This window comes from Anser cygnoides, chromosome 2 (genome assembly GCF_040182565.1).
Source record: "Anser cygnoides isolate HZ-2024a breed goose chromosome 2, Taihu_goose_T2T_genome, whole genome shotgun sequence".
Lineage (NCBI taxonomy): Eukaryota > Metazoa > Chordata > Aves > Anseriformes > Anatidae > Anser > Anser cygnoides.
Window position 1 is genome coordinate 133,092,676 of NC_089874.1, and position 14,293 is coordinate 133,106,968.

The following is a 14,293-nucleotide window of genomic DNA, read 5'->3' on the forward strand; positions in this document are numbered from 1 at the left end:
TTCTTCATTGCCTAGAACTCTGACATGGGAACTAACTCAGTCTGATGTGAAGAAGTACTCATCATCCATGGCTTCCAGAAAGTCAAAAGCCATTGTGCGTTGAGTCCAGGAAATCTTGCTTAAGTGCTGAAAGAGGAAAAAGAAAAAAAAAAAAAAGACAACAGGTCCATGCACCTCAGCCAAGCACTTCAACTAGCTGTTTTGTTTTCACCTTTCTGAGTCCCAGAACTACACCTCCACAGGACATTGCAAAGATCACCTGACTCTGGAGGAGCGAATAAAACACTGCTGAAACTGAAAAGCCTTGGTGATAGGGAGAAGGAGGATTAATAAGAAAAATCCCCTTTTTAGTCAGATTTAAATATAAAAAAGTGTCTGAAATTTTCTGCTGTGCCCTACCTGGTCCCCTCAAATACAATTCGTTCTGCAACTTCTGCAGTCGTTCAACAAAGTGGGACTAGATGCTGAGTATGGGCTGCGTATACAAATTTGTCTTCATTATCTCTCACTGTTCCCTAGGATTAACAGCATTGTTGCAACAGTTTGTCTGCTGCAAATGAGTGAGGAGCAGATACTGTCACCAGAAAATTAAATACGAGGTGGCACTAGCCCCTGGCAAAGTCTTCTTTAGCCTTTTGCAGTCAGAAGCTTCAGACATAGTTATTAAAGGAACCTTGTTTGGGGTGTGTCAAATGCAATCTCATAAAAATCTCCCTTCTGATGGGAGTTTGGGGATATAAAAGTTAATGCAATGCAGATAGCTGAGCTGAATAGGCTGTGTCCCAACAGACTTTGGTATAAAAGTATTTCATTATATAAAGCTTGAATCACAGCTTTCTCAGCAACTGTTTGATACAGACTGGGTTTCTATTTCATGGAAGGCAATGAAAATAATATGGAGGGAAGGCTGCACTTCCTAGCATAGGAACTGGCAATAAGAGGGGATTCTTTTTCTTTCTTCTTTTTTTTTTTTTCACTTGAAAGCATACAGCCAAAATGAAAGCTAATGAACAATTTCATTACAGCTCCCTTTTTGCTTAAAAAATGCATAAAGTCAGACTGTCTGGCTAGCACATTATGAGGATATTAATGCTGTGTAAAACAGAAAAAAAGAAAAGCAGGGATTTTTCTAACCGGAAACCTGATGCGTCACTCCTTCAGCTTTGTCCCTGGGGGCAGACCATGGGAATTCCCAGTATTGGGCCCCTGTGGCTCTCGGCCAGCTCTGTCACTGAAGCTGTGCTTTCAGCCTGCGATGTTGCTGTGCTGCCGGGGCGGAAAATGAGGCCTCGGTTTGTTAACGGGCAAGATGAGGGCATTCCTGAGGGGCTGCACAGGGAGTCCCACAGACCTCTGTCAGCACCGTGGAAAAGCAGGGAGCCTTCTTCCTTCCCAGAGAGGAGATAAAAACTGGACAAATGTTGCCTAAACCAACAACAACCCACAGATTTTTATAGCTCTGTAACAGATTTTGCTTGAACTTCTTTCAGTGCATGTCTGGCTTGCGGCTGGCTGGGCCAAGGGGAGTATGTGGGGTTTCAAACCTCTCTTTCGCAACAGGCGAGGGAGTGACAGCAACTTGGCCTCAGATCTGCAATCACGCCTGTCGGTGCGCTTGTTTGATTTGGTGCCCCAAGTCTTGGGACACAGCAGTCCAGCCCCTGGCTTCAGGTTGGGGCTGCACCTGCCTCTTGCTCAACTCATATGGGTTGATGTGGTGAAAAAACACACACTGTGTAGTCATAACTGCAGTACCTTGGAACCAAAATGTAAGGGAAGGGTCTGTTTTCCAAAGAGCTGCTCTTCTGCATGCCCTTTACAACACCGCTGACTGATGCATCTTACCCCCTTCCCCACCAAATGTGAAGGGTATTTATTTTTGTCCAGCAGGTATGCACACCCTTCACATCCCCACCAATGCAAATTCTTAAGAGGGTAAAGTTTAATCATTCTTATTCCTCGTGCTGCATTTGGGAAGAAAAAGAGTACTTTTGTCATTGTATGCTCCAAAAAACAAGTCTCTAAGGAGCCCAAACTTCCTGTTACCAATGCCTTAAACTTTGCCCCACCTTTGTGAAGCACAAGCAACTCATGGAAGAATGTCATCCACTCTAACAATTGATTTTCTTCTGTACGATAACGTCAGACCTTTTAAATAAAAGGCTGACCCGTCTCCTTCTAAAATAATTCGTCTGTTTTATGGAGTGTTGTTCTGATTATATACAATTCCCACAAGAAGGGAAGTACCTTTAAAATAAGGACTATTCAGTACTAGTACAGGATTTCCTCTTGTTGTTGATAATTTCCTCTTAACAGAAGACGCAATGAATCCCAGAGAAATTCAAAGGGGCAATCTACAGACAGTTAGGCATCGACATTATACAGGGAACATTGTTCAATCAAATTGATGTTTCCCTTATGAAGTAAAAAATAGATCTGCCTGCTGTGTAGCATGTGAAAGAGTTCCTACAGCACCCACTTCAGTTCCCTTCGCTACTTTTTCAAATCACCATAAAATCCCACAAGATTTTACATAACCATCACTGAACAACAATAGATGACAATTATTTTCATTTCATCTTTTGATATTGAAATTCAGTCCCTGAAATGGCCTCTCTGATAAAGAAGACAGGCTTGGTGATAATATGAACCAGTATTACAAAGTTATTATCTGCACTATAAATAGCCTACATATAATGCAAAGCAAGTCAGGAATTCTTGGTGCTCTCTGCTAGAAGTAGAGGGAAGTGGCTCCATACTCACTTTCACTAGGTCTAGCTTTTCTCTACCAGTACATGCACCTGCCCTATTCACTTCATGGTGAAGGAGACCTCACACCTATGTCAATGACTAACACACGCCCAAAAACAATGTACCAAAATTTGGGAGCTAAGCAGCTACGACTGAGAAATTCATGGAAATGGCTGCCAGTCATTCGGAGCTTACATCAGTTATCCCGATATATCAAATTCTCCATCATGTTGGGCCACAAGCCCCCTCTCATTCACAGGCCACACTTTAATTCCTTCACCCCCTGATGCTCATTTGACCAGGCTGTACAAACACAACCAGCAAATCATGCTGCGATGCATTCTTGCAGTAGATCACTCAAGCCCTGATTCCTCCCTAGCTGGGGGGATGACCCATCAGAGAAGAAGAAGATATCCACACATATTTGTTCCATCACCTTACTGTTTTTAAATTATGTGCCTCAATTTTTGTGTGTTGCTCATCTGGTTCTGGCTGACTGAGCAAAACTGAGATTTACTAAGATTATTGCCTTCCCCTTTCCAAATCATTTACGTACTTGCATACAGCTTATTTTGTCATCTGACGACAGTTATTTCCGTATCTTTGCAACAGGCAATGCAAACAATGCAACTCTTCATTCATCTGCTCACAACCTTAGCTTTCCTCTGATCCACATTAGCCTTCCTTCCTGCTCTTTGCCATTCTCTTCACAGAGCTGTTCCACCAACTTTTCTGCTCCAACATCCTTGCTTCTGTGAAAGCAGGGCAAGACGGAGAAATGCACGCGCCACCAGCATTTAACCCATTACTACTGTCTGTTCCTGGATATTACAGCTTACCTTGGGGCCCATACAAGCTGCCTGGAAAACTCCAGGAAGGCTTCCCAACGCAGAGAGAAGAGAGTGGTCTGCAGAGGTTTCCCCGTGCTGAGGCTGCCCTGACAAGCAGAAGCATGGCAGATATGCAGAACTGGCTCCAGCTATCTCCTCTTCTTTTCCAGGAGGCTTCTCCTGAAGAAAGAAGCCTGATAAAAGCCTCTGAAAAGGTCCAAGCAATGGAACGTGGTTAAGGGCTCTCTAAGCAGGGCAGAACGCCCCTAGTGCTCAGATGTTTTGAGCACTTAGAGAAGCCCCTGTGCATCATACAGCTGTGTTACACGATATATTGAAGAACAAGACACAGCTGGAAGAGAACCTCTGTCTATGAACTCTGGGGTCCTGGGAAGGCTTGGGCAGGCTGCAGACAGCATGGGTCAAAACAAGGCAGTTTGGTCAACTGCTTCATGCTGTATGATTAATTAGTAGAATTTGCTGAAGAGCCACATGGGATGAAGTGGAATAAGAGAGAACAACGTGAAATACCCAAGTACTTCCTTAATAAAGGCTTTCTCCAGATGAATTCTTCAGACTCCCAAAAGACACCTTCAAATTTCGGTATCTTGCTTGGCACCGGCATTTCAACATTTATTACTGCAGTCAAGCTACTATATTGCAAGCATGAGTCAGTGCCTGCATCTTCTGGCCCCAGAAGAAAGGGCCTGTTCTCATTTTTATTTATAAGCTGGGCAAGTGGAAGGAGAGGCATTCGGTTACTGGCAAAGCATGCGCTGCTCTACGGGGCCAGGTAGACCGGTTAATACATGGGCACGCTCACACCTCGTGTGCTGAGTCACCTGGCAAGCACCACAGCCCGTCTCTGCAACCTTTCATGTAAGGCCTCAGAAAAGGGCTTTGTAAATCGTTTTTGTTGCCTTCCAGCACAAAGCCAATGACCTGCACATTATTCACTGCAGGCTTCAGCTCAGTGTGGAGTATATTGTGATCCAAACCAGGAGTTTCTGGCAAGAAATGCTTGTGAATAGGCACACAATATAAAACAGGAAGAAGGGTTTCAGTTTATCTGCGCTCACTTGGGCTTGTTTGTTTCTCGGAAAAACGTGGGCTTCCCACCACTAAGTAATAGTCTGGAAAGGCTCCTGTCACCTGGGGACTCGCATGCTGATGTGTGAGTGAAGAGGGCAATAGTCAGGATTCATGTATTTTATCATGATCCTAATAAACTGTGTCACGCTGCGAGTGTAAGGCGGGAGCGCTGAACAGAAACAGGCCTAAGAACTAGTGACAGCTTCTTTCCAAAAGCAAAAAATATCACTTTGATGAGCTATTCCTTTACGCCAAATCGGAGTGGATTTCCAAAGGTTTGTATCTGGTTTTATGCAGTATTTCCAGCTTCTTAAATTTATCCTGCACTTGAATCCAGCTTCCTCAAGAAAGGAAGACAATATTTGCTTATATAAAATACCACGTCGTCTTACATCCCACACAAAATGCTAGCCTGAGGATTTCCGGACAGACAGGGTTCATCCAAAGAGATTTAAGGTAGTTGGGGGTCATGGGATCAAGTCACATCTGCATTTCCTTTCTTCTCCACTACCTCTCTGGTTCAGCTTTTGCTCCTGAATTGCTTTTTTTTTTTTTTTTTTTTTTTTGCACTAGGGTAAACAAGTAAATATTTTGGGCTCAGGAGCTATCCGCTGCCTATGGGAGCAAGCTTATCTTGCCTTTCTCAGTCTGTCTGCAGAAAGCTAGCATTCTACAGGAAATAAAAATAGCAGAATGTCTCAGAACTGCAGTTTTTGAGAAACAACAGCATTTGTCATTTAAACAGAAAATTTCCAGCTACCACTGTCTCCTGAAGAAAGGAGAACAAGCAATGCCATTGCTTTTTCCCTGCTGACAGAACGGATATCGTTAAGCGATTGCCAAGCATGAAATACTGAGTTAGCAGCACAAGTCGCTGTATAGCCCTGGACTTGTTTTTTTCAGTCTCTAAAAGTTAACATAGGTTTACTGCACAAGTTCAGTAAGATTGGTACTTGTCTTTAATACTTTTGCCATTGGGAATGGAAAGAGAAGACTGCATGTGGATAAACACCAGCAGCTAAACATTTATTGTGATCTGCTTCTGAACTTTGCTCAAGATTAGGACAGTGGGACAGACATAGTTATAAGGGTCTTCCTAAATAAAAGAGCCAGCTATTTAGAGGCAGGCAAAGTCATCTGAATGTCAGTGAAATAACCATTAAAAAGCTGAGAAGCATTGCCATTTATTAGAAGATCTAAAGTATAGTTGCATGCACTATAGCAATCTTCTACGTTGGAGTTGTTAATTTAATATAAAAGCCTATTAGGGACAGGGCAGAGCATAATTAAACAGGAGACAATACACACCGCGAAGAGGAAACTAGATTTGGAATTTTACAGCCTCTTGTTTCGTGTTTATACACGAAATACTATTTGCTATAATCTCTCCTCAATAATACCTATGTATTTCTAGCTGCCACAGTGTTCTGCATTTGTCCCAGGCAGCCTGGGACGGAAGGTAGAACAAGGTTACACACCCGAATAACCTCCCACTCTTTCCAGCCTCATGGCAATCCTTCCGAGAAAGCCTAGCCCTCTCTCAGCCTCTCGTCAACGCCACTCCTTAATTGGCCCGAGAGCCCCTCTTTAAACAAAGCTCTCTTCTCCCACAGGGCCGAGCTCTTTCTGCTATTTTCTGGCAGAGCTAAATCCAGAGGAGGATACAGCGTGTACCAACACAAGTGTACTACAAATTCAAATGCACAGGAAAGAAGCGAGGTACTTCCAGGAGTTGTTGTTCCCCAGGTAGCGATTTGCAGGTAGGATGGATCCATCCACTCACGCCTCTTTCAAGGAGAAAACCTTCCGTCTGCGTTTAGGGCTGTCAGGTTGTTGCTTCAAAAAAGCAGCACACCATGCTGGTAACACTGCTCAGTGACAAATAGAGGACCTGTCAGAGATTGTGGGTACATCTGAACACAACTAGGCTGCCAAGTACGGACCTGTGTTACAGAGCTACAGGACAATTAAAGATTTCATGAGTTTGACCAGAAAGGCCTCCACGTTGGTAAAGATGATCGCTTTTTAATATTAAGATGAAGCAGTAAGAATATTTATTGCTGTGCAGCTTCAGCCTCCTCTTTAGCAGTAACCCAGGTCTCCTCACCCTCTGCCTGCACGCTGCCATGCAGTAACACACAAAACGCATCCTTAACTTTCACTCCCTGGGCTGTTACTCTGAGGCACAGTGGCTCTTTATGCTACACTCAGCTAGTGTAGGTTATACACCGTAATACACGAGCGAGGAAAAAGTAAACACATATACCCACAGAGACACTCAATAGCAACTCTTCAACATTGCCCGTGATAGCAGAGGCACAGAATTGTCCACTGATATATATGTATCAGACAAACATGTCATTTAAAATACTTTGTTCTTTCTCCTTTATTTAGCCACAACACAAATACAAGAGCAGTCAAACTCAGTCCAGTGGAACTCACTAGATAAACCTGTTCAGATTAAGATTCTCAGGAAAACAAAATACACACACACACACACACTCACACACACAAAAATGCAGCAGCGCCCTTACAAAATGAGGAGTGGCACTGAACTGCACCTAAAAGTAAAATACAACCAAAAAAAAAAAACAACCACCAGTTAGGATACATTTGTTAAGCAATAAGGTTGGGCACTGAACAGGTTCCCACTGTACCATCCCATTGGCTATTTAAATACCAGCATAACTTTTTTCAGGTGCGAATTTGGAGCTCACAGAGGGAAAGAGCCTGATTTCAGTTACCCAAGAACACAGGGTAACAGAACAATCGCTCCACTGTAACTCAGAGCAGAATCTGGCCCTGTAAAATGAATATGCATGTGACCTGCTCTGGCTGGAAGACTACCGTGGGTGACAATTTTTTTTTTCCCCTTCACATCTCCCGCAACGAAACCCACCACCAGTGTAGTTTGTAATTTCACTTTTGCACCCTCCACATTTCAGAGTTTGCTCTAAAGCACATGCTGCTCTTTTGGGTGGAAGATCTAATGTAGTGATTCTGTGATGCAAATAAATGTCCACTAGGGACTAGAATAAGACCACCGAATATACCAAATCACTGCAGAACAAATAGAAATCGGGCTCTTAGATAAAGCTGGTCAAGCTGGTCCATCTGATTTGTCAACGCTTTGTTCAGAAATATAAGACTCCGATATAGTTTACAAAAAGAGTAATTCCTTACAGAACATCTCAATGTCAAAATACTAACAAAAACACAGCTTGTTAAGGCTGAAAAGAGTGGTCTTGGTAAAATTAATAACTAAACTAAGCTGTTGCTAACAATAACAGGTGATATCTCTTCATAAAAAGGCGGTCTGATGTACTCAGGAAAAATGGAATATTGGAAACAAGCTGTTTACAAAAGTGATTTAAATGCTCAGAACAGATCTAACACAAGTGTTAACATCCACTATTGTAATTTTATTTTCGGACAACTTCAGCAACTATTTAAAAAAAAAAAAAGCTAATACAAAATGTAGAAAACAAACAAAAAAAATCCAAAGAGACGGTTTTTAGACAAACTTAGTTAAGTTGAAGCTGTACCTTTGTCCCAGTTATTAAAAACTTCAATTTTAAGCGTGGCACAACCCAGCTCAGCTAGGTTTGCAGGCTTCCCCACCCTTACTAAAGGGTTAGTCCTTAGAAGGCTCCGATCTCAGTCCCCCACGGTCTGTACGGTTTGCCGAGGTTCGCTGACTGCGTTGGTGCAGACGGGCTCAGCATGTTGGGAGACAGCAGATGGAACGAGCCAAAGGAAAAGGGGAACGCAGACAGAGATGCCATGGAGGAGAGAAGAGGAGGAGACAGTTTGGTCGTGGATGTGACCACGGGGAGCACTGGTCCGACGCTGCCATTTGGGGGCACTCTGAGTGAGGAAGTTTCAGCGTGTGGGGCGGCGATTCTGCTCTGGTGATGCGGTTCCGTGGAAGACGCCGTAGTACTGGTGTTACCATGCCCGTTTTGAGGCAGCAGCAACGGGTGAGATATATGAGGGTGATGTCCAAAGGCACTGCCCCAAGGAATGTGTCCAATGCCAGCGTGTGCGCTGCTCGCCGCTTCCCGCTGAGAGGCGTAGTTATTGAGATGAGACACGAGTCGAACCCGCAGAGGGTCAGAGGCATCCAGACCCTCTATAATACTAAGGTATCGAGCTACTTCAGCCAGGCATTCTCGAAACCCTAAGCTCCGGTAGTCCATAGCCAAAGCATGAGCATCAAAATAACCTATGAGAAAAGAATGGAGTCTTAAGATGCTGTTTTCTAGTCCTTGTCTACACGTTGCCTCCCCACTCCACCCTGCCCTATGAAGCATATTTCACTTGGATGTGGTTAGTATTCCCAACCATAGATTAGCTGCCAAACTCCTTTCTATTTCTTTTTGTTGTTGCTTTTGTTTTTAGGGGGGGGCTAACAACCTTTTCTTTCATATCTGTGCTGTGATGCTGCAAGTCCCAAGACCGGTCATAGACTGCCATTTTTAAACTGAAATTGCATGCTACCGCTGGGAGGAAAGTACTTTTGTTCTTTTCACGTCTCCCAGTGCAAGCAAAACCACAGCACAGTAGAATTCGTTAGAAACACAAGTCCCGACCTAGAGAGGGTACTTTTGCAGGCAAGTCGTTTATTCGCTGCAAAGCACATTTCACCATTTTTGCTCATTTGCTGCACTACTCGTTGAAAGCTGTATTTTTTCCAGCTTCTGCTCTGAAATTTCAGAATGCTAGGGAAACAAACATTTGACAACAGCAAGAAATATGTGTTTTCTGAGTTGCCAACAGTTCGCCTCACAGGGCTGACACGTTGCTAGACTTGCAACTGTTCTCCCCTAGAACAAGCCGAAGCTAGTGCTGTAAAACGTTTGGGCTGTAAATCTTCCCAAGAAGAAGAAAGCCCTAAAGCCCTGGCAAAACCCAACAGACTTCCCATCCACTTTCCCCAGGAGCTCCTGCACGCTCGGGGCCGCGCTCCTCCCGTGGCCGGCTGTCAGCACAGCCACCGTACCTTTCCCTCCCGCCGTGTGCAGCATTTTCAGGTGGTCGACGGTCATCTGCAGGATCTCCGCCTTCTCCAGCTTGGCCGATCCCTAGGAGGGAAGGGGGAGCGGGAAACTTTCCAGGCAGGGCCGGGGACGCCCGAGCCCTTCCCGGAGCGGCTCGGGGAGGGCAGCCCGGGGCCGGGCCGGGAACCACCGACCTGCTTCTCGAAGGCGCTGGGCACCAGCCTCCTCAGCTCCGACAGGCTGTTGTTGATGCGGTCGCGGCGGCGCTTCTCGATGATCTGCGGGGGAGAGCGGCGCGGGGTGAGGGGCTGCGGGGAGGGGGCAGCCCGTCCCGCCGGGCGGGCGCTCCTCCCTCACTCCCTCCATCCCTCACTCACCCCTCGGCGCCTCTTCCTGGCCAGGATCTGCGAGGTGGCGGACGGCGACACGGAGCCCGGCGGCGAGCCCGGCGTCCTGCGGGGAGCGGCGGGGCTGAGCGGCGGGGGCAGAGGGCAGGGGGGGAGAGCGGGCAGCGCAGGACAGGGACCCCCCCCCCCGCCCACAGCCCCCCTCCTTCCCTCCCCCTCCTCACCCGTTCTCATCCGCGCTCTCCTTCTCCACCTCGACGGCCTCGTCCAGCTCCTCGCTGTCGGACGAGCTGGACTCGGGGTGCGCCCGCTTCATGGCGGCGGCGGCGGCGGGGCGAGGGCGGCCGCTGGGCAGGCGGCGGGCGGCGCGCGGCACGAGGGCGCGCGGCACCAGGGGGCCCGGCGCGCGCCCCGCGCCCGTCTCCCCCATGGCGGCCCCGCGCCGCGCCCCTCGAGCCGCCGCGGGCGGGACGCGGCCAGCAGCAGCAGCAGCAGCAGCAGCAGCAGCAGTAGGAGCAGCACCAGCACCAGCAGTAGGAGCAGCACCAGCAGCAGCTGCAGCCGCCGCCCGCCGCCACGCGCGGCCCCCGCCTCACCCATTGGCCGCCGCCGCGCCGCGCTCGGCCAATAGCCGCCCGCCCCAGCCGCCGCGGCGCCGCCCACGCGGCGCGCGGCCGTGGGAAAGCTGCGGCGCGGCGTCGGTGGCGTCGTGGTGCGGTGTCGGGGTGCGGTGTCGTGGCGGGGTGTCGGGGTGTCGGGGCGTGCATGGAGGCCGTAGATGAAGGCCCACCGGGCCTGGGTGTGTTCCCCGCACGCAGCCGCTGCCTCCTGTTGCGTCAAGCTGAGGGGCAGGCAGAAAGGGGACAATAATAAAAATAATAAAACAATAAAAGTAATAAAAGATAGTACTAAATAATAAAAAAAAAAATAAAAAATAAAAATAGTACTAAATAATAAAAAATAAATAATAAATAATAAATAAAAATAGTACTAAATAATAAAAAATAGTGAGTAATAATATTACTAACAAGCACAGGTGAAATGGGGCCATGCGGTTTGAGGCAGTTTCATCACAGTTGGGTTTTCACGCACACAAAGCCTTTCCAGCAGGGCCCTTTATCAAAGCTGATCCCCTCGAGTGTCACGGCCGAAGGGCGGGAGGTGCCCGGTGTCACAGCAAAGAGCCACGAGCCCCTGGGACAGCATCCTTCAGCCTCCCAGCTGTTGAGGTCGAAGTCAGCACACGCTTGCTGCACATTTCAGGCAGCTGCCCGTATTTTTAGCGAGCACCTCTTCTGGGAAGGGAGAAGGGAGCAAGGAGTGGGCTACAGGCAGTAAGAGCTGCAGCTAAGAAGCCCAGAGCAGTGCTGCAGCTGCCTGTAAGCAGCTAACAGGGGGTGGTAGAAATATTCTGTTCCCACACTGCATTTTTCATAAGTCTGTCTGTTCTGCGGTGCTGTGTAATTAAGCTTGTGTCAGCACTTGCAGTGCATCCACCTTTCCAGCCTGTGTGTTTTTGCTGGAAAACAGCTGTCTGCACCTCTCGCTCGCTTTCGCAGGACCAGAAGCAGGTCCCTGGCAGGCGCCGTGACATTTCCACCTCTTTGGCTTGCAGACAGTGCACCTGACATCTCCCATCCAGGTGCGTGTAACCCCTTCCTGACACAGGGAAAAAATGTGGTAGCCGAAATTACCTGGCAGCAAGCACACGTCGCTTATGCATGGGGTCTGACCTCCAGGTCCCAGCAGTCGCCTCCTGCAGCTCAGCCCACCTACAGCTCCCCGAAGCACTGGGGCCAGGCCCCCCAGGGATGCTCTGGGAGCTTTTTGCAGGCACTGCCTTCCCCAGGCAACCTGCAGAAGCCGTCAGGGAGAGCGTGGCTGCGGCTCGGAGGCAATAACTGCAGTTGGCTGTCAGCTGCCAGGGGAAGATAAGAAATGTTTGCCCGTCTGTTTGTTTCGATCTTTCCGTCCGGCACGAGGAGGAACAGCAGCACGAACAGCTTTCAATTACCTTGTGCCTCTGTGATACTGGGCAGGGCCCAGTGCTCAGAGTTGGTCTAATTGTTAACCGTGGCCCAAAGGGCAGTTTTATTAGCCAGAAATTGCAAACGTGTAGAGACAGCACCGTCATGCACCTCTCACACCTCTGCCTGGAGCGGTCAGGAGGGCAGACAGGAGAGCAGCCTTTTGCATGCCCAAGGCTGAGGGAATTAAAAGGAGAGTGTGCACGGGAAGGGCACGTCTGAAAGAGACTCATCTCGTACCTCACCGATGCCTCCGCAGCACTGGGGCGATGGGCACAGAAGGCAGCAGCCTTCCCTCGCAGTGCTCCCCAGCGTGCCGTGCCGTGCCGTGCCAGGCTGTGCCGTACCGTGCCATACTGTGTCATGCCGCAGTCGGTCTGCCACCTCCCCGGACATTGTGCCCACAGCTGCACCCCTCGGCCTTCCTCTCACATGCACTGAGGCCCTTGGCTCCCCTCACGCTTCCCCACCAGGGCCAAGCACTGCAGCCTCCCTTCGGGTAGTTGTAGGCAGTGATGAAGTCTGCCCTCAGCCTCCTCTTCTCCAGACTGAACAACCCCGATTCCCCCAGTCACTCCTCATAAGTCTTGTTTTCTAGTGCCTTCACCAGCTTTGTTGCCCTTCTCTGCACACCCTTCAGCACCTCCACATCCTTGTAGCGAGGGCCCCAACCTGACCAAGATGCTGGAGGTGTGGCCTCACCAGTGCGGCGCACAGCACCTGTTGGACACAACCGTCCCTCAGAAGGGGGTGGCCTTATTTTTCTGTGTGCACCCCCCCCATTCTTCATCGCTGTGTGCCTCCTAGGTTGATTTCAGGACTGGCCCAAGTCACACTGAACAGGAGCTGCTTGTCGCTGCTGCAGGCTTCCCTCTGGTGGGGACCCGCCGCCGCTGCCCCCCGCTCTGCTGCATGCACTAAATTAACTCCGGTCCCCTCCTGTGGTTACGGTGCCCAATTCAACCAGTGGCTCTGGCACTCACATTGCCGCCCCCCATGCCCCCCAGCACGTACCGAGCTGCGGCGTCAGCCCTGCAGGCAAGAAGTTGCTGCTCCAGCTCCTGTGATGTTCCTTACTGGCTTCTTGCTGAACTTGTGTGGCTTGTCCGTGCCACCGACACGGCTCAGGGCCGTGTCACAGGTCACATGGAACTGCCTGCCAAGTTGTTGGAAACAGCAGAAGAGTTTTTCAGGCTTTTTGCGTGGTCTGTGAACAGCACTCCAAGTGCGAGGGTGTTTTCTCGGGAGCTGGCTGCCGACGTTCACACCTGCACATCTCTGAGGCCCGGGCACTCACACAGAGACGTGGCTGGGGAGCTCTCGCCGTGCTGGCCCCACGCAGCATGCAGCTGCTGGGCTCTGGGAATGCATTTCTGCCTTCGGGCTGGCCAAGGACGGGGATAACTTCCACACCAAAGCCCCTACTGTAAGCCGAGTGCCTCGGCTGCACCGCTTGTGCTGCAGCACTGGTCTCAGCTCCCACTTTTGGGGAGCTGTGTGTAGTGATGAGTGAGCAAGGCTGTCAGTTGTCACACTGTCAGCATCTCGGCAGCAGCAGAGCTCCGTTAGTCTTCTGGACAGCCCTGAACAGTGCAGGTAGTCTTTGCTTTCACCTGAGGAGGTTCCAGCTCATCTCCAGAACCAGACCTGGGACGTAACCGTACACAAGGCCAATCTGCGAGCACACACTGAAGCCACCCAGGCAGAGCTACCTTTTACTCAGTCAGCCCTCTGGCTGAGGTGGGGGCAGGCAGATTGGCTATTTTACTGCCCAGTTTCCTCTCCAATCAGTCCAACCCCTTTTCTCTTTCCATGCAAGCCTTCCTCTGAGTGAAGGTGCTTACAGGCAGCAGCTGCTTCCACTGGACCTCCCTTCTCCCGCTCCCAAAGCACAGCCTGCCCTGTGCCCTGCAGGAAGCCAAGCTTCTCCAGGAGGAACAACACCAGGTTGCAGAAGATGCTGAAGTGGGCAGAGTACGTTGGTGGGGAGGGGAAAATGCTGGTTTCATTTGCAGCCACCTTCTTAATTACAGGAAAATGCCGTAGTGTCCATGTGTGTAAGAGTGTACCTTGGATGTAAAATAGCACAAGGAATTCAATCATGGGCTGTTGGCAGGACAGCTTCTATCAGCATTGCCAAATTGTAAGGGGGTCAATGGCCACAGATATGTGGCAGCTACAGACACCTTCCCACCAGGGGGGAAATTTACCATAGCTGGGCAGTTTATTTATCCCTGGCTTCATTC

At 49.1% G+C, this 14,293-nt stretch overlaps 1 protein-coding gene across 1 annotated transcript; it reads right to left on the bottom strand.

Moving 5' to 3' along the window:
• Positions 1 to 7,031: 7,031 nt before the first annotated feature.
• Positions 7,032 to 10,543, bottom strand: HEY1 (hes related family bHLH transcription factor with YRPW motif 1). The gene is made up of 5 exons (XM_066993113.1): positions 10,245 to 10,543; positions 10,051 to 10,126; positions 9,868 to 9,951; positions 9,676 to 9,757; positions 7,032 to 8,898 (listed from the first exon to the last, which is right to left on the bottom strand). The coding sequence occupies exons 1-5, from the start codon at positions 10,448 to 10,450 to the stop codon at positions 8,315 to 8,317; spliced, it is 1,032 nt and encodes a 343-aa protein (XP_066849214.1). The 5' UTR covers positions 10,451 to 10,543; the 3' UTR covers positions 7,032 to 8,314.
• Positions 10,544 to 14,293: the final 3,750 nt, after the last annotated feature.

Excerpts from the sequence above, each read along its gene's own strand:
- HEY1 (XM_066993113.1), bottom strand. The coding sequence starts at position 10,450 with ATGGGGGAGACGGGCGCGGGGCGCGCGCCGGGCCCCCTGGTGCCGCGC. Across the intron at positions 10,127-10,244 it reads GAGAGCGCGGATGAGAACGG|GACGCCGGGCTCGCCGCCGG; the intron begins GTGAGGAGGGGG and ends CGCTCCCCGCAG. Across the intron at positions 8,899-9,675 it reads GCACACGGCGGGAGGGAAAG|GTTATTTTGATGCTCATGCT; the intron begins GTACGGTGGCTG and ends CTTTTCTCATAG.